This window comes from Watersipora subatra, chromosome 9, assembly GCF_963576615.1.
Source record: "Watersipora subatra chromosome 9, tzWatSuba1.1, whole genome shotgun sequence".
Taxonomy (NCBI): domain Eukaryota; kingdom Metazoa; phylum Bryozoa; class Gymnolaemata; order Cheilostomatida; family Watersiporidae; genus Watersipora; species Watersipora subatra.
This window is the reverse complement of record NC_088716.1, coordinates 56,833,162-56,853,960: the sequence shown is the minus strand read 5'-3', so window position 1 is coordinate 56,853,960 and position 20,799 is coordinate 56,833,162. Positions and strand designations below refer to the sequence as shown.

The 20,799-nt window shown below is 37.2% G+C and overlaps 1 protein-coding gene across 1 annotated transcript in view; it reads right to left on the bottom strand.

Moving 5' to 3' along the window:
* LOC137405264 (polycystin-1-like protein 2) overlaps positions 1-20,799 on the bottom strand; it is a 43,653-nt gene that overhangs the window by 13,871 nt on the left and 8,983 nt on the right. Inside the window, exons 6-25 of the mRNA XM_068091491.1 lie at positions 20,549-20,656; positions 17,902-18,265; positions 16,313-16,537; positions 15,981-16,108; positions 13,548-13,677; positions 11,803-11,895; positions 11,474-11,661; positions 10,829-10,996; positions 7,729-7,883; positions 7,458-7,588; positions 7,258-7,364; positions 6,435-6,615; positions 6,162-6,319; positions 4,670-4,757; positions 4,334-4,490; positions 3,405-3,537; positions 2,348-2,462; positions 1,883-2,019; positions 432-572; positions 39-197 (exon numbers count right to left, since the gene is read on the bottom strand). Coding sequence (XP_067947592.1) covers positions 39-197; positions 432-572; positions 1,883-2,019; positions 2,348-2,462; positions 3,405-3,537; positions 4,334-4,490; positions 4,670-4,757; positions 6,162-6,319; positions 6,435-6,615; positions 7,258-7,364; positions 7,458-7,588; positions 7,729-7,883; positions 10,829-10,996; positions 11,474-11,661; positions 11,803-11,895; positions 13,548-13,677; positions 15,981-16,108; positions 16,313-16,537; positions 17,902-18,265; positions 20,549-20,656 — 3,066 coding nt within the window. The remainder of the gene's footprint in view (positions 1-38; positions 198-431; positions 573-1,882; positions 2,020-2,347; positions 2,463-3,404; positions 3,538-4,333; positions 4,491-4,669; positions 4,758-6,161; positions 6,320-6,434; positions 6,616-7,257; positions 7,365-7,457; positions 7,589-7,728; positions 7,884-10,828; positions 10,997-11,473; positions 11,662-11,802; positions 11,896-13,547; positions 13,678-15,980; positions 16,109-16,312; positions 16,538-17,901; positions 18,266-20,548; positions 20,657-20,799) is intronic.

Sequence of the window (20,799 nt, the reverse complement as noted above, 5' to 3'; positions counted from 1 at the left end):
AGAAAACTGTAATCCAACGAGATTCTCATAGTATTTACCTTCTGCTTTTTGTTAGTAGCTCCCCAGTCATCAACAGCAGTTGTATTTAGGTTAGTCAGTAACCGGTTGTTGTCATCTCCTGATGTCAGGTACTCAGCTTGCTGTCGCAGTTCTAGTGTAGACTGACTAAGCATTTTCTCATCATTCTTTTTCTTTTCCTAGTAAAAGTAAACTCATAGATCTATCAAAAGCAATTCGCTTCTCGACCGATCATCTAGTCATACACATTGCTACTCATTCTCAAATTAAGCAAATCTTACTTTTGTGACCTAATGTAATTTTTTAAGAACCTTTCACAATTGCACGGATAGATGGCTCTATTTATTAAAAATCAAAAGTGAGAAAGAACCCCAGTAACTTGAATAGACACTCTGGCTCAGTAAAAATCATACCCTGACAGCTGTAGGCAGGCGTTTGGGTCTATCTCCGCTGTATCTGAATACCATAACGATAATCAAGTTGATTGGAAAGACAATGAGGGATGCGTATATCCCAGTCAGTAGCATTTGCAGAGTTAATGAAATTGGACCAATCTAAAATGGAAAAACACAGAATAAATCCTGCTCCATAAATGCTGCTCTATAAACACAGTTCATACTACAATAGTTGGTATGGAAAAAACCTATAAAATCTCCTACTTGAACTATCTTAGACTGTCCATTGACCTAGACTGTCCTAGACTATGACATTTATGATTTAGTTGATTTTAGTGGCTAATTTTTGACCTTTTTCTTTTATGTTCAATGATTTTTTAACAGCAAAATTTGAAAAAAATTGTTTAAAATGAAATTATTGCTAATAAAGTAATAATTGTATAATTTATGTATAATAATATATATATTATATATACTAATAATATATAGCCTATATATACCTCAATGTTTGTCATCATCTGTCGACTACAAACATTGAGGCCGATAAAACATTGGGAGGGTAAAGTGTTGTTAGTTTGGCACGGCAAAACAAATATACATGTACAAAGTATCTACATATTTTTATATATTTGTACATATACAAAGTATATATATATTTGTATATATTTGTACATATACAAAGTATCTATATATTTGTATATATTTGTACATATACAAAGTATCTATATATTTGTATATATTTGTACATATACAAAGTCATGTACAAATATCAGCCTCACACCACAACCACTCACACTGCTTTTGCAACTGCAACTTTATGCCAATGTCTGATCAGAAAATCAAACAGCAGTGAACCTTGAGTTACGTCTGCTTCACCCATAAAATGCTGCCACGGATATTACTTGAAAATTTTATGTTTAGATAAATTGCTCAAAAGTGGACTAATCTACACCGGAATTGTTAAGCAAATATTTATATTGTGTGCTGTGTTAAAGTGAAATTGGCGGTAGGAAAGGGAAGTGGTAAAATAGTGAGCAATAATATTTAGATGACTAATCTATTAAAGAAAGTTGCAATGGAAGACAGTAGAAGTGATATGAGATATGACAAGGTCGAGAAAAAAACGGGAGGATAAATAGCATTATGAAACAAAAACCGCTCAGACAAATAAGTGTGACAAGGTTATGCTAAAAGGAGAAAAACGGGTTGTCGAGCAAAGAAGTAAAGTAGCTGTAAGAAATGTGGTGATTTGAGGAGTAAACAAAGTTCAATAGACAAAAAGAACTGATACTCTTCAAAATCTTTCTATGTAATTTCAAGGCAAACATACATGTAATGAAAATGCACTTGATTAGTATGAAAAAGGTAACAGGATGATACGACCAAAAAAATTGATAAAGGAAAAACGTACAAAAGGGAAATTGAAGTATGGCAACAAAAATAGTATCACTTGAAAGCCTCCCAAGTACCTTGATGGGAGGCGAGGAACTTGATTGAGCTTCGTCTCCCTGATAGAAGAGAATGTTGGCAAACATAGTGCAGAAGAGCAGCGAAAGGCAGCAGGTTAGTCTCTGAATCCTTGTAAATCTGCTTCGATGTGGCCGCCCTGCACCAGGATACATTAGAAAATTACTTTTTGAATAAAAGACCTTATCTTACTAATATTTTTACTGTAGGAGGTCTCATTAGGAAAGTTGCTATGTTAGCGTAGGTGCAACGGTGTTTATTTATAAATAGTATTTAGTACTTCTAAGCAAGCTTTATTGTGATTATGTCAATATAAAATTATTTACCGATTCTATTCCAGCGGTATCGCCAATGCACGTTGTATTGTTATTAAAGTTTGTAGACTTTCCGAATACTACTTGATACATGACTAGATGCCAATAATATCATTTACAGAAGTTGTGCAAACATGGCTGCAAAATGCTTACCAAAAACAGAGAACCAGATGTGACCATCCGTAATATCTCTTCTCGCTTTGTTCCAGAAAACAAGATTAAAGTTGGTAAGTTCCTCTTTTCCAGCCACTGGTATAACTCTATCAATCTGTATAGAAGAATCATAAAGATAGTAATAACTAACACGCATAGACACAATGATATAGTCTTGTGCTGAGCTTATTTCTCACTAATGTACACTGACTCCTGTACAAAAGAAATACAGCGGAGCCTCGGTTCTCGAACGCTTTGGTTCTCCACCAACTCGGTTTTCGGCTAAAAAATTTGAGATTTGTTCATCTCGGATCTCAAACATAAATTCGGTTCTCGACTAAACTGGAGCATGACATTGAAATTAAACATTCGGAACAGCTCCGGAAACAGCATGGAAATATTCGTTAACAAAGGGAGAAGCAAGTTACGCTTCATAAATTTTTTACAACAAAGAAAGAACCATCTGGGACAACGTCTCCTCTACCGAAGATATTTGCTAAGAGACAACTCCTCCAGTTGAGTTACCCAATATTGTTTTGGAGGAGGATTCTCCTTCAAAGATGTGAAATAAATGTGTCATTGCTGTTTATATTTTCTTTTTCACACGATTTTTGATGAAACAGATCTGTTGCATTTTTTCCGTTTCATTATCAATTTCTGCAATTTTTGATATTGTATCTTAACCTTTAATGTTTTCGATGTTTTAAAAGCAAAACATACAAAATGTTTACTTTTTGTTTTCTTTTTTCATCATCATAAATTGAAGATTTTTTATTGAAATTTAACACAATCTACGTATATCTACCCACTTTTATTTATAGTATGCTATATAAAGTACAGTTTATGGTGTAAAATGTTAAAAACATACTTTACCGAAGTTGTTTTCTTGTCTTGGAACGGATTCAAGTAAAGAACAGATTAAAGAATAGATTAACATGCATTAATTCCAATAGGAAAATTTGTTTCGGACTTCGAACAACTCGGTTTTTAAAAACCTTCAGGAACGGATAATGTTCGAGAACCGAGGTTCCACTGTAGTCTGTTTTTGCTGACTCACACATCCATCATCCTGATCCACAGCCAACCATCTATCAAGAACAAAGAAGAACTTCTCATTCGTCTGGAGATCTGTTACTTGAACTCGTGAGAAGTTCCATGATGGGTTCTTTCCGCTGTTGTCATGCCACACTCTGCAATAATGTTGTTTTACATTTTACATACCAGTCTTTCTAGTTTCACTATTTAAATGCGCATTAAGGTATCTCGCTAGAATTATCCTTTCTATTTATAGAGATAAACTATACGGTGAGCTGACTATGTCATGTGTGAGCGGAGTGATCTTTAAGGCTAGGTCGCATTATGTCTCCGCATGTCAGGGTTGTGCTCTCGGCTATTATTTGTCAACTTTGTGCGTGCAAAGTAAACCGATGCTATTGCCGAGGCAATGCAGACGTCGAGAAACATTGTAGCTGTCAAACTTTCTCGATATTTTACCATGCAGCAACGAAAGTCTGCGCAATGTGCACCACTTGGGTGACGGTGATTGGCTGGCGCGAATAGCTTGATCTACATTTCTCTTCATAATAGTTGCTGCGGGACTAATACTTCATTTTCTGCTGCCACATTATATAACGACGCAGACTATTCGCTGATGTATACAGAAATTTGTTATATTTATATATTATATTATATATATTATATATTATATTTTTATATTATATATATTTGTTACAGAAAATATACAGATGAGTTTGTAATATTACGAGAAATATTATCACAGATGATCACCGATGTATTGTGAGATTAACAGCAATACACTGCAAACCAGCCTTTAGGCTTCAGCTGTGCACAAGAACAAACAGAAAATCATGCAATAAAGTGAAAAATAATAGTCGCGCTTGGCTATTAGTAGAGCTAATTAAATTTAGAGCGATAGCTTGGTAGTGTTAGGAGAGGAATGGAAAAATGTACCAACTTCATACAAACCTGCAGACGTTAAGCGAACCGAGTGACTGCGGGACAGCCATTATGAAGCTGTCAATCCCACCTTTCTCCAACACCTTTTTCTTGTCATCAAAAATTAGTCTAGGAGGCGTCTCATCTTCATCACCAGAGAATATCATTGAAACTTTAGCGGTTGTTCCTGAACAAACAATGAAATAAACCTACTATAATCATGAACATTTTTTGGTTGTCCATAAACAAGCAATGAAATAGACCAACAATCATGATCATGGTTACTTTAGCAGTCATCCTAGAATAAGCGATCAAATGAACCAATCACAATCATGGAACTTGAGCAAATAAGATAGATGAGCATACCAGAACCACTTGTAGAGCCAGTGTAGACAATGAGCTCATAGAAGTATTTGTCTCTTGGATCATTGTCTAGCAATGGAGAGGTTGATGACTGCAATCAATACATGTAAATAATTTTAAACTCAAATGTTTAAATGTTAGATGAGGAAGGTGAATGTGTTGATGTACACTTATATTGTGCAAGCATATGGCATAAAGTCATACTAAACTGGTGAATGACATTACACATGATGTTCAGCGCATGACTTTCATACAAATGCCTCTCCGAAATACTAATTTCAATGTCACTGTCAGATGTCAGTGCCAGATGTTGGTGTCAGATGTCAGTACTAGATGTTGGTGTCAGATGTCAGAAAATTCTGATATTATAAAGCATTTTTTTACAAGCCGATTGCCTATTTTTACTTCCAGCAACAGCAAATTCGGCAACTAATTAGCTGCTAGTAAGAGCTCAATACAACAGCGGTATACCAGTATAAAATTGGTGCTAGAGAGTACTATTACCAGTATACAGCTGGTGCTGGAGAGAGTACTATTACCAGTATACAGTTGGTGCTGGAGAGAGTACTATTACCAGTGCACAGTTGGTGCTAAAGAGAGTACTATTACCCGTATACAGTTGGTGATAGAGAGAGTACTATAACCAGTATACAGTTGGTGCTAGAGAGAGTACTATTACCAGTATACAGCTGGTGCTAGAGAGAGTACTATTACCAGTATACAGTTGGTGCTGGAGAGAGTACTATTACCAGTACACAGTTGGTGCTAAAGAGAGTACTATTACCCGTATACAGTTGGTGCTAGAGAGTACTGTAAACAGTATACAGTTGGTGATAGAGAGAGTACTATAACCAGTATACAGTTGGTGCTAGAGAGAGTACTATTACCAGTATACAGTTGGTGCTAGAGAGAGTACTATTACCAGTATACAGTTGGTGTTAGAGAGCGTACTATAAACAGTATACAGTTGGTGCTGGAGAGGGTACTATTACCAGTATAAAGTTGGTGCTGGAGAGAGTACTATTACCAGTATACAGTTGATGATAGAGAGAGTACTATTACAAGTATACAGTTGGTGCTAGAGAGAGTACTATCACCAGTACACAGGTAAATTACACAGAAACGGTCACATCTGTACATATTTGGGCACAATTGTGCATGTAACAGGTGAAACCGAGATATATACTTGATGTTCACACATATAGAGTTGTTTTATCTATAGAATTTCCAACCAAATGATCTTATATTAACCTGTGACCGATGACCTACAACTATATTTTCCAGCTAAACGAACATTAAAAAGTTTAGCTTAAAATTAAAGAAACTTACAAATATAGAAGTACACAGAACTGCAGGTGTAAACTACATCTGCTAGTAACAATAGCAAAGGTTATGCATAGAGCCTCTAGGTACCAGTTAATCTATTTGGTGAATAGGCAAATCTATGCACAGAGGCTAAAGAAAAGACAGATATGATGTAAATCATGGTGGTAACCTTAATTTCATCCTTGATATCAGCTGCACGAGCCCAGATGCAGAGGCAGAGGTAAAGGCACATGAGGGATACCATAAAGGAGAATACAAGAGGATTCTCTCCAAGGTTGGCAAACGCTGCTCCAGACAAATCAATCTCATTTGTTGGTACTGCCAAGGCTGTGGAATAGCAAAAGTAACCATCAGATGAATAGCAAGCACCTCTTTAATCATGTACTAGCAACAGATTAACTGAAATATTTTCAAAAATAAACCAAAGACTTTGCTGTCTGACCTGCCCCAAAAGACATTGGAGGAGCGGAGGCAGGAGGTATTTCTTCTCCAGAAATAGGATCAATTCGAGGAAGTGGAGGTACCCAGTCATCTGGAGGATCACGAGTTAGTTTCGTGCAGATGCAGTGGGTGTTTGTCGGTGAAGAGTAGGGCCCAACTTCACAGCCTTCTGTTTCCCAATCCTAAAGTAAAATTGTTCGATAGAGGAACTTGTGAAGTCTTAAATTATGCTTCTGGAGGAGAGCAGGAATTCATCTACAGCAGCGGCATCAGTTAAACCACATATAAGACGAAACGAGGCTTTTGGCGCAGACGTTCCAGTGCATGCCTTTTTGGTATGATGATTTCTGGTGCAGGACTTTTTGGTGGGATGATTTTTGGTGCAGGACCTCTCGGCACAAATTACAAGTTTAGAGTTTATTCATCTTTAATTGTGACTTACGGCTCAACACATTTAAAGCAAAATTGTAAGAGAAAAATTTGTACATAACTGCTACAATTACGTATCTGACAGATGTAGTTATAAGATTCTTCAATCAAATTTTGGCGAAATGAATGTAAAAATTTATTTTTATATATTTTGAAGAAAAACGTATTATATATAAAGTTTAATGAATAGAATAGCGTCTTTTGCATTTGCTTGTTATTATCATAATGTTAATTATTTACTGCATACAAGCATAACTAATTTCTTATGTCTGAAAAAAAGCAGTGCTAAAAAGTCTGATGTCAAAAAGTATCAGCCAAAAAGTCTTGCGCCGCAAATTATGCGTCAGAAGATTCTAGACAGCATATAAGATGCTACAGAATGCTAAAAAACATACTTGTATGTAATGGTTCCAGATCTTGCACTGGGCTGTATAGAACTCAAGCTGGTACAGAACATCCTGTACCAGCTCTTCCATCTGGCTTGTCAGATCCGTCTCATTTGCTGTAAACATAGAGGGAGCATAAACTGACTTGCTCATAAGACATATTCGTTATAAGTTTACACATAAAGTATGTGTTGGTCTGATTAACATACCCGCTGCTTCTCGTCTCTTCCTCATAGGGGCAGGAGTTGTTGACTCTAACCAATCGGAAACATTGGATGTTGAGCTGACATTTGCTGGAGGAAGGTATTTGATGCCAATATATACATCCATTTCAACAGTACTAAAATAACATTAGATAGCATGTGCTTAATTTTAAGTATAGTTCTACTTTATTACATAGTAGGGCAACTTCTGAGCAATGGATAAAGAACAAAATGAAATAATTTTAAAAAATAACAGAAAAAATTGGCCCCCTTTTACCTATCAAAGAAGGAATTGCTGAAAAAGCAAGTATCCAGATCTTTTTCCAAGTTTGCTGGAAGATTCCACAGCCAATCAGGAATATCCGTATTATTAAGAACAATGGATGCATTGTTCTGATCTACTTGATTCATTCGTATATCTCTCTGTAAGAGCTGTAATTTAGCAAAAATAATGCAGGTTTGAGGTAACTGAAAACAATCTAAAGATATACACTGTGTTTATAAATATACATATATATATTTATATATATTTATAAATGTTTATATATGTAAATCTCAAAGCCTGTGTGTAGTTCAGTTTGTCCAGCTATAGCTATTAAAATATTGGAATGAAGAATCCTTATCGCCGAGGATTTGATCTCGGAACCTGGAGGTATGCTGGGCAAATACCTTACCAGTATAATAGCTACACGAGATTGATGGATTCACTGGGCATGTCACTACGTGGGTAAAAATACGCTAACGCTCCTCGTTACAGCGTAATGTAATTTTATGCTTGCTCTCCAGTGAAAGCAAGTAGTTAGCTCTTATTAGTAAGCTTACACAAATTAGCCGTTGGCAATGTGCCAGGCCAATGGCAAGTGGCAGGCAACTACACACAATGCCTTTAATTGTTTATAAGCTGATTTTTAATACCCATGCAACACTGGGCATTCCACTAGTGTTATATATATATAAACAGGCCCGTATTCCCTGGGGCGGCTGGCCGGCTGAGCCGCCTCAACTTTTTAGGAATTTTCCGCAGCTAAGTACAGTCAAACTCTGATAACTCGCCCTCGGATAAAATGTAACATTTCATCTCGAACACGAGGTTAACTCGAATGGATTTGTTTGGTCCGTTCCCACGCAATGATAAAGTGCTTCAGATAACTCGACCTCAGCATCATTTACTTTAATAGTTATTTGCCCAACGGCTTTGGAGACGGTTTTTATCGCTGTAGAATATCACTTTATTCCAAGCCATAGGGACAACCATCGACTTTTAGTAATTCTTAGGCGTCATTATTATCATCATCAGCGGCAAAAGATTCTTATTAACAACTTTTATAAAGGTTTGCAAAAGGTCAAGTTTTATCAAACATCCGCTTGGCCATGTCCCTTCAAAAGCGTGGAAACTGGAAACCTCCAGATGAACTTAAAATAAAATCGGCAAAATTGATCTTTGTTGAAACGCTCTAAAGAAAAAGATGTCGTTTTTATTTTTTTTGTAATTGCGGTCAAGTTTTTCCTATTTTAACCTAAAAACTTCCCGGCAGACACATCACCTAAAACAAAACAAATCTCAAACAATAGAGAAATGTTGAGACATTCCGATAATTTTTTTTAAAACTTCACCTGAAAGGCCTGACTGGAGGCCCTACATGAGAGAAACCTGTTGGGGGGCTTACACCGCCCCCCTCTACACCCCAAGGTGTTCATAACTAGTCGCCTAACATTAGCCGCCCCAACATGCAACCAGTGAATACAGGCCTGTATATAAATATATATATGGGAATATATATAAATAGTATTAAATACATATATTTGAAATAAATATTAAGAAGAAAGTAAACTTTTAGTAATTGCGCTACAAATTTGTTTGGTGCGATGCACTCATCAGATGCGGTTGTACTAAAAAAAATCTTTTTTTTTATGTAGTACAACCACATCTGATGAGTGCATCGCACGAAACAAATTTGTAGCGTAATTACTAAAAGTTTACTTTCTGCTTAATATTTTTTTCAAATATTTCATACTCCACTAATTATCTTTTAGGTTTTTAGTGTAGAGTTCTCTTTTTTATGCTTTTGCACCTGCTTTTAGTTACTATAAATATATAGATATATATATTGTATATATATTATTGCTAGAAACTCTAGTTTCGTAAAGAATAATAAAGAAAAAGTACTCAATACACTATTTGTATTGCGTGAATTATAGTATAATGTATAATATGGCGAGTACTTTTCTGCTAGTAACCAGATCTGGCAAACAGATCTGGTTACCAGCATGGGACATAGCCATCTTGTAATGAATCTTTCTCTTTTTTGTTAGTTTGAAAAAGATGGATTCCATGATGGCTTCTAGCGAGTGTGAGGAGCAGCCATTACTCATACTCACACAGCCACACTCACTAATAGCCATTTTGAAATCCATCTTTTTCAAACTAGCACTTGATGAGAGCAGGCCTATGTCTGCTTGAAACAGATCTGTCGTGATTACCAACAGTCGAGTAGTCTCCATATTATACATTACACTATAGATGCATTATTCTACTGGCAACAATTTTATTTCAAGCAGAAATGTTTTATAAATTATGCTATACAAGAATTTTAAAACAAAGAAAACAAAAAAAAGCAACCACTAAAATCAAATAAATGGTTTGAGATATTGCGTTAAAAATACCTTTCTCCTGCTAAGAGAATGGATATTAGCTGGAAGATTGTTAAAGCAGCTAGCAATGATGTTTTCAAACTAATTGTTAAATGTAGGCAATTTGTTTTTATAACGTAAGTTGAAATGAGTTAAAAACCTTTACCTGTCATGTAAAAAGCGAAGATGCAAACCGTGAAATATTTTAAAAACTTTAATTGCCATAAAATAAACATTTAGCATAGGTAAATTAAAAAAATGCAAAGATTTAGAAAGATCATTGGTTTTGTTGGAAAGATATTGGAAAGATCATGGTTTTATTCATAACTAGCTGTGCTACCCTGCGTTGCCCGGGTATTAAAAATTAGCTTATAAACAATGAGAGGTAATGAGAGTTGCCTGCCACTTGCTATTAGCCTGGCACATTGCCAATGGAAAATTTGAGTAAGGTTACTAATAAGAGCTACAACCTCTATGGAGCTACGTCATGACTTCATGTCATGACCAAAAACACTAGCCTATTTGCTTCCATATACCAACATATATCGCCTCGCTAATCGATCGAGCTCTTCGGCTTAGTTAGTAAGGCATCGGAATAGCAAACAGGAAGGTCCGAGATAAAATATTTTGCGATATGGATTCATTATTCCAAGATTTTAATTGCTATAGCTGAACGCACCAACGGACCTATGACCGACTTTGAGAAAAATATATATACATGTAGATTTAATAAAAAGAGGACAAACCTTGATCTGATCGTTGAGAAATGGAAGCTCACATGTGATGTATGATTCCGGCCGCGACAAACTTGGTCTAGATCCTTGACCAATGTACAGAATCCAACCAGTTTTGTTGGTACTCTCTTGTATCCAATTAGGTGTGACATCAAAAGATAGTATCGTTGTTTCTCCGCCCTACAAATAAATTTGATTAAAGGGTTATAATATAGCTAGTTTTGCTCCAACGGTACAAAGCTAAATTATTAAATGAAAATTTGTGGGTACAATATTTCTACAAGACAAATGGCTAAACCTCAGCAATGTAAAGCCATGCTGATAGATTTAGGCAATCAGATAGCTTAATTACACTCATGCTTTTTATTGGTGAAGGATACCTCTCTGTTTTTATGTCAACATTACACAGCTCAATTTATAGAAATCCCAGTGTCTGTCAGCTATGACTTTACAGCTATGGTGATAAAGTTTTAGGAACGAAAAATCCGCATCGCACTGGATTTGATCTCACGACCTCCTGGTATGCAGACAAGCACACTAACCGCTATTATACACTGTCATAATCACTGTAATAATTGCGGCCATACGTATGCACCTGTGAACCATGCCTGGCTTCACACTTTTACAAAGTAGAGTGCTGATAAAGTCAGCGCTTACCAAAATGGCGCCTGTACTCTGAGATGCTTGCGTTGAAGTGGAGCCTGGCACTGAGGCGGTAGTAGTAGTACTAGGAACTGAGGTGCTCGTTCTATCAGCACCGGAGTTTGTAGAGCCAAAGCTTGTAGAGCTTCTAGTATGATTATCGGTCATGATGGCTCTTGTGTTTGTTGTTGTGAGGACATCCGCTGAAAAGTTACCGTATGTAGCAATACAGCAGAAAAGTATACTGAAAATTAAATGGACATGCGAAGTCAAAAAATATTAGGTCAAAAGTAGTCTTGGGCTATTTTTTACAATCCCAGTAGCGTAATTCATAGTTTACACACCTAAGGTAGTTGTGAAGAATTGAGTGGATACAGTAGTAGGTTTGGAAGTGGAGACGTCCAACCAGGTTGGTTGAGGCGCTGTTTCCAGTGTACCTGAAATTGAAAAGTACTCTGTACAAATCTCTTGAAGTCTCAAGGCAGAACTAGATGCAGGAAAACTACTATGTATTCACCTTCAAAATCTAAGTTCAGTCTGCTAACATAAGATAGCTAAGAAAATAGGTATTTGTAATAGGCCTAGACTTGCAATGGCAGGTAAATACAGTTTCCAACATTCCTGTTAGAATAGCAGCGCTACGAACATGGGTGGGCCACTTGATAGGAGACAAGAAACTTCAGCATTTTTTAGGCCAAGGTGGGTAACAACCCACCTTGGCCTAAAAAGTAGCTAAGGTGGGTCGTAATGAACCCACCTTAGCTACTGGGTGGGTTCATTACAACCCACCCAGTAGCTAAGGTGGGTCGTAATGAACCCACCTTAGCTACTGGGTGGGTTCATTACGACCCACCCAGTAGCTAAGGTGGGTCGTAATGAACCCACCTTAGCTACTGGGTGGGCTCATTACAACCCACCCAGTAGCTAAGGTGGGTCGTAATGAACCCACCTTAGCTACTGGGTGGGTTCATTACAACCCACCCAGTAGCTAATGAACTTCTATTATAACTCTTGAGGTACAAATATAGCCTACAGTCCAGAATCGACAGAACAAAATTCACTTTTTTAGGAATGTGAACCCAACAGACTCGTGAAGAACGCTTTGACAAATATGAGCTACCATATAATGCAACATATTTCTTGGTGAAAAATATGATGTACGAGGGCGAATTGGAAAGTGAAAAAAGAACTAAATTAATGGTTTTTGGCAGCTAGAGAGAGCTAAACTAGAACTTCTCTGTTCAACTAAAATTTCTTTTTCAACATATACACCAGCCAAACAAAAATATAATGTATGATATCCACAATGGCATAACTCTTCTCCATATACATCAAGATAGTCTGTCTCCCTCTTTCTTCTCTTAAATTCCTTGCACATACCTCACCTAAGCTCTGTCTTCCACCACCGGGGGCATTGTCAAGGCCACCCATTCTCAAAGAGTTAATTTTCAGTTCGGTTTACTCCAAGTTTATAGTCTATATGATGACAATAGCTTTAACAATCATCCTATTTCATGAATGTTCTTGGTTGTGATTCGATTACTAGCATAGAGATAGTTTGTTTTGCGGGTAGCACACGGGTAGTTTGTGTGTAATACACAGCTTTTTTGCAAGTAACATACAGATAAATTGATTACAAGTAACATACAGACAGCTTATTTGCTGCAAACATACAGATAGCTTATTTACGTGAAAATGCAGACAGCTTGTTAGCAAGTAACATACAGTTAGCTTGGATGTAACACACAGCTTGTTTGCATGTATCATACAGTTGGCATATTTGCAAGATACCTACAGTTAGCTTGATTGCAACTAACATACAGATAGCTTTTTTGCTACAAACATACAGATAGTTTATTTGTAAGAAACATACATATATGTAGCTTGTTCAGAAGTAACATGCTGATGGTTTGTTCGCAAATAGCATAGTTTAATGTTTACAAAGCTTACAGATAGCAGACTGACAAGTAACATAGTCGCTTGCTTGCAGGTGTCAAGTACATTGTATAATCATAACATAAGGTAGAAAATGAGAATGAGAGATAAGCATTACATAGAAATGTTTAAACATGGAGACAAAGTGACTCACTGGTCCAGTTGCAATACTCCATTGTTTCATTGTCAGCCATTGTTAGATTGATGGCTGAGCAGTTGGTGGTGTTAAACTGCCAAGTCTGGACGACTCGAATGTGCAGACTAGACGCTGCCGGGACTTTCACCTGTCAAAGAACAAAAAAATTGTACAAAAATAAAAAATAGAACCATCGGATGGTTAAAAACATTTTCTTTATTTCTTCTATTACAAAAGCAGTAGTAGCGCAAAAAATAATAGTAAAGAACCATGTATAAATAATAATAATAATTGCGCTATTAGTGGATTTCCACTAATATTGACTAGGTACCCAACGCTTCACCAAACCCACCAAGATCAACTGGTTCATGCTGCCTTGCAGTAGTAGTCTTGTTCCGCCTAAAAGCTAGGGGACTCAACCCCAACATAAAATGAGAAACCATTTATGTATGGGATATGTCATTGACCAGCATCTTTATGAGAAAACTTCAAACAAATCAAACACTCATACCTACGATGAATCAAAATTAGAATAGAAACGCTAACTGCGTGAGTGGTAGACATTTTCGAGTTATTGAAGCCTTGTTTGGCAGGTCACCTGTGACAAGTGTGGACACAAACCAGGCAGGGACCGGTCGTTAACAAGATACTGGCCAGGACACAATACACAACGCGAATAAAGTACATGAGGCAGAATAATATCACAATAAGGAGTGTTATTACAATAGTGAGCCCAATAAAAAAGAATACATGAAGATGGCCCAACTGCGGTAAGATAGAGGGGGGGTGATAATACCAGATCAGAGACTTGCAGGCCAAGCAGGGGCTCTCATCAGGAAACAATGGCTAATGGATGTTGAACTGTTTGAGATTGAGCATAGGATAGAACAATGAGAGTTAGATGACAGAGTTAGATGACAGATGACAATTTCAGCACGACAGGTTATTTAAAGGTAATCAGAAAAGGTTTTATCAAGACATACAAAGAGAACAGAAATAAACTGAGACACCTAACAGTGTAGATAGAAACTATGGATTTTGATAGAGGAATTCGGGAGCAAGCCACAGCCCATAATAAGAAAGCCTCTTGGCTGAAAAAGGTGAGAAAAGATCTGGAGAAAGATGAGAGGCGTGATTATATAATGATACGTATGAAAGGAAAAAGTAATGAAATAATACATAAGAAGACTTACATTAATACTGAGATCAAAGTTAAATGAAGGAAATATACAGGCAATCAACTCATGGGCAGTAGCTGTACTCAGATACCCTGCTGAAATTCTTAACTGGACACAACAAGAAATGAGAATCATGCATCGAAAAACAGTGAAGTTGATGACAATGAATAGAATGCTTCATCCAAGAGCCAATATGTCACGGTTCTACTTACCCAGAGCTGAGGGAGAAAAAGGATAAACATCAATAGAAGAAACAATACATAAAGAAGAACACGGAATGTCAAATTATTTAAAAATTAGTTGAAGTTATCGGAGAAAGAAAAGCAAAAAAGAATACAAAGAGGAAAGAAAGGAGAAGAAAACTAAAGACTGGACCAAAACAAGCATTACACGGATAATATCCTTGGCTAGTGGCAGACACTGAAGGCAAACAGACATACGCAAGGATAAAGAATGGCTGTATGAAGATAGAGAGAGAAGGAATAATGACAGCAGCTCAAGACAAGGGACTACTAACTAGATGGAAAAGGAAACGTGTTAAAAAGCAATTAGACCAGACATTGTGTAGACTATATGAAAAGAAAAAGGAACTGCATTCCAAATTATAAGTGAGTGCAGCAAGATAGCTGCAACAGAGTACAAAAAAGACATGATGGAGTGGCAAGAATAGTGTATTGTAATCTATCTATATAGTGTGAATTCAAAACATCTAAGAAGTGGTGCGACCACCAGACAGAGACAGTCTTAGAGAATGAGAAAGCAAAGATACTACCCTATATGAGTATATGGGAAATGAGCATTCAAACAGATCATGTGATACAGGCTAGATGACCAGATATTGCATCGAAGAATAAGGAGCTAGACCACACATGGCTGATTGATATGGCTATACCAGGAGATGGGAGAGTAAAAGACAAAAACAGGAAATGGTGGAAAAGTATAGGGATTTGGCAAAAGAATTGAGAAAGGTCTGGAAGACGGTCATGGCGCGGTCATGAATGTGGAAGAGCAGCTGATCAAACTGAATGTTGACAAGGATGAATTCCCAAAAATGTCATTTGCTGTGCTGCTGGGATTGTCTAGAATACTCAGGAAAATTTTAGATCGCCCAGGTTAGTTGTTCTGACCCAAGTTCCAGAGACATCAACACCAGCTTAACATCATGCTGCACTAGCTACCAATAATAATAAGAATCACAAAAAATACAATAGAAAGCTGATAGCGTTTTCTAAAAAATTTGTAGCAGCTTTTAAAATGGTTAAGAATTCTCTACCTTGTGTATTATGAAAGGAGTTCGGTCACCATCATTTTCATATTCTCCAGCCTTTTGCACTATTCGTTCAATAGAGACATCGTTCCTGTCACGTTTAATGAAGACATGGGTTGGCTTAGTCAAATTTCCTAAAAGAGAATGTTTATAAGCAATGTTATCCAATTTTTAAGGGTCAGCAGTTGGAAAGGCTCCAATAAAAGAAAAAAAGAGGGTTGATGAATCGATACTGATGTTGGATAACAAGATTGCAATTTAGAAATCAAAGCATTATTTGGTTTTCAAACTGCGTTAACAGCTATAGAAAGCTTTGGTAAAAAGCTGGTCATACGCACCCAGATCTATGTTACCACCAGTAGAGTTGGTAAGGCTAAGCATAACAACAGCGCTGTTTATGCTCAGTGTGTCATTGCTTGAGTCATTTTTGCCAACAAATGGGTTAGAAGGCTGTGAAACGACTTGTGATGACATAACCAGCTGACTCGTGTCATTGGCATCCGGAAAGAGACTGTCAGAGGAAGGCAAGTTAAAGCCATTGCCATCATCAGCCGGTACATTAGCTGTAAGATAAACAAATCATCAGCCTACAATAAGCGTGTTGAAAAATAGCTGATGGAATTCTGCAACTCCTCAACTTTATTTAAAAAAAGGGTAACTAAAATCAATAATGTAATTTATTACAGTTGTCCATTAGAAACTGCAGTATCACTGTAAAGAGATGCTTTTTATGATAGTTTGTTTATTTGAGTAGATTGCGTGACAAGGTGTAGCGCTAAAACATTAGAAAAGAACAATTGTGAATACCTGGTGAATGTAAGTCTGTTGATAATTTATGTTGTTGCATCCTTGAAGAGTTTAATGAATGCTGAGAGAGAGAGAGAGAGAGAGAGAGAGAGAGAGAGAGAGAGAGAGAGAGAGAGAGAGAGAGAGAGAGAGAGAGAGAGAGAGCACAGCTGGTGTTACATCTGTTACTGTGCCAATGTCTGTTTAAGAGAGCACAACTGCTGGTACACCCACTATTACTATGACAGTGTATATTAGAGAGCACAACTGCTGTTACTCCTGCTGTTACCGTAACAATATCCATCAGAAACAGAGCACAACTGCTGGAGCAAAATCTGCTTGGTTTGCTACTGTAACAATATCTATTAAAGAGAACACAACTGCTGTTTTATCTGCTAGTATTTACAACAATGTCTATTAAGGAGACCACAACTGCCGGTACATCAAGTGTTACCATAACAATGTGTATTAGAGAGAGAGCACAACTGCTGGTGTGTCTGCTCTTATTGTGACAATGTCTATTAAAGAGATCACAACTGCTAGTACATCAAGTGTTACCATAACAATGTGTATTAGAGAGAGAGCACAACTGCTGGTGTGTCTGCTCTTATTGTGACAATGTCTATTAAAGAGAGCATGACCGTTGTTGCATCTACTCATACAATAACAATGCCCATTAGAGAAAAAACAACAGCTGATGCATTTGCTGTTACTACAGCAATGTCTATTAGAATAAAGACAACTGCTGGTACATCCACTGCTTCTACAAAAATGCTAGTAAATTGTCAGGCTTTATGTGATTACATTTTTTTCTCTAAAGACAACTGAAGAGATAGTGCATTTTGATGAGTTTTAGAAAAAACGCTTTTAATACATTTTTGAGCTTCTTTGCTTAAATGAAACATCCATTAACCATGGTGATAAAATTAGTACTTAACTGCTGATGTTGACAACACAAAAAGTAATTTTTGACATCTAAAATCACAGCTTGCGGCAATCATTTTATGTAACAAATATCCTACAAATATCCTAATAAGACTAATATATTTTTAAAATGAAACTAATTGGCGCGTATAGAGATTTAAAAAAACAACGAAAAAGCATTTTTAGGCAATTAGAAGTAATCAAACTGTTCACTCACATGCTTTATCTCCCCATGCTTTGTTCACTGCAAGGTTCATGACTGGAGTGCTGAACTTTGAAGGACTTTCTCCAGCAGCCTTCGACGACCCAACAATACTACCGATAGAGTCAACAGTTTTCAAAAGATCCATCTGGGTCTCTTGAGCTGTAAGACCTGAAGAGCGCTTTTTTCTACGTCGTCTAACTTCTGCGTGTGCTTCACTCTGAGACGCTATACCTAACTGCTCTTCCTGCTCGTCTTTCTGATTTTGATGTGCCGAGATCATAGCGCTACCAGCAGTGCTCAAGGCTGAGTTTGCTGTGTTCTCAGTTGTAGTGATGTCTAACTTCTGATCAGTGTTCACCAAAAGCAGGACACAGTACTGTAAAACAAGAAAAAATAAAAAGCATAGATTTCTTTCATGTTATATTAAATTTCCTAGTTTCTTTAACAGTATAACTTTCAACTTTTTGTAATTCTGGTTTAATCAGGCTTCTCTGTATAAATTCTTTAACTAGTAAAACTAGTAAAACTTCTAAAACTGAGCAAATCTCCCTCTGTGGGTTTTTCTGTTGGACCAAACATAATATTTACTATAATAAGAGCAGTGTTCATCTGTCTGTTTGTCTGAAGCCATACTAAGAGCATTAGAAAAAAAAAAAATCTCGTGTGGAATCCAACCTCTGAATCATTAAAGGTTGACTTGCAACAAAAATCACATTACAGTTATTTGGTATCAAAAGATTCACCATGTCTTACTCGGTTGTGCTGTAGGTGCAAAATATGTGGAAATGTGATTAAAAGCTCTTAAAAGCTCAAAAACGAAACGCCGCCGTAGATTGGAATCTGTTTATTTCTCTGACGTAGTCATTACAGTTTGGTTAGCCTCTTGTCACGTGATGTTCTCACGTGAATTGAAAGGCCAATAAAAAGCTCAATATAAAACTTATCGTAGCACTAGTTTATGACAAACACTTCGGGTTTTACCGAAGACCCCGTATCAAATATAGATGCTCGCTACTATACAGTTTTGTTTCGGCATTATTCAATCGTCAAGGCGTAATCTGATCACGTGACCCAATACTTCGCAAATAATTTTTGCAGCACTTTTCGATTATCACAGGTGACCAACAGGCTCGTCATGATTATCAAACAATGATATGTACTCCTTCGAGCTAAGGTTAAAAGGTTTAACAATTTTTTACGATAAGTTATAAGATATCAGTGCTAAAAGTGACAGCATTACAATGACGATAAAACAGACGCGAAAAAACAATAGACATGGTTTTATTGAATGCATGAAGTATATTTGCGAAAATATTTCGACGAATGAGGTTGCATGAAAGTGTAAACAGAAACCATCCTGTAACAACTACGTCCCATTTGAGCCGTTTTGGAAAGAGAATCCAAACTACGGCGGTCTCGTGTGGCTGCGATTAACAATTCGTTCTTTAGCTTTTAAGAGCTTGTAATCACACATATATTTTGGACCTACAACACAACAGAGTAAAACATGGTGAATTTTATGATACCAAATAACTGTAATGTGAATTTAATTGCAAGTGAACCTTTAAGCAAGCATACTACCACTCAACTCACCTTATCCCTTTATGGGATAATTGTGTAAAGGAAACTGCCTGCTAGTTCCCTTTACCTTCCACAAGATAGTCAAATAACGCTACTGCGTGTTAAGTGGCAATGATATATATATTCAGCAAATGAATATACATGCATGACAATCAAAGAACGTACATGCAGAGAGCGTGTGCGCTACGAACTCTGATTTTCAAACGATATCAAACGCTGATTAGTCTCTCCACCCGGCTTTTAGGCTGAATTGACAAGGTAGAGAAGTTCTCTACCGGCGCCGTCATCTTGGCTACTCTTTTCTTGGAAGGGAGTCGCGTGCCCCTAGACTCGTACAAGTCAGGCTGCTGTGTGGCCTGCGGGAAGCTCTCTGTTGCTGCTGTCGCTGTTTCCTGGTCTTTTTTCAGCAAAACGCAGGGTCGTCGACTTTTTAGCAAGGCCATTTGCCATGGTCAAAACGTCCTCAAACTGCCTCGACTGCTTTTTAAAAATTCTGTTTCTGCATATATCAAACGACCGAGTGCGGCAGCGCAGTGTACCTGGTCAACCAGACTTGCTGGTGGTTCTTCCTGTGTGCCAAAGAGTGGCCGGCTAACTTAGAGATGCTGTCCTGCCAGCCAACCAAGGTTGGCAGATAACTCGAGCTCCTCCCAATGGCCGGACTTGTTTTGGTTTGGCTAAGAAATTTATTATTTTTACGGCCCTGGTAAACTACCCTCTGCCATTACACATGTACTGCCTACTCATGACAATCTCTCACAGTGATAAAGATTGGCAAGTGCACTAGTAGGCTAATAATATTTGCACAACCATGTCTGAGGTTAACTAGTTCACATACTGATTTATGTGGCAAAACAGCTGGCGAGGGGCTAATTCTAGTTCCAACTTACAGATCAGCCATACAATGTTTTGCCTCAGCAATAAACTTTTGCATATCATCGTAAATTGCGCACGTCAAACTTTCAGACTAATGAACAAGTTTTCTAATAATTTTCTCATATTTGATATGACACGCACAACTTCAAGTCACACTGCTCCATAAGTTTTCTCATAAGGTAACTAAGTAATTAGATGTTACCTTCGACTGGCTGGCCACTTCATCTTGGGCATCTCCACTCAGCTCTTCAGGATTCCCAGTGACCTCCACCAGAGTTGCCATCTTCAACTCACATCCAGCAACCGTTTTCTACAATGCAGTTTTTTATTAGCGCATGCAGTTGAGTATTAGGATTGGAGGGCAGCTTCAAGAGCAATGATTTACGATAAAGAGAATTTAAGCCATTTAATAAGACATTTTGTAACAAAAACTTGATATAATGTGATTAAACT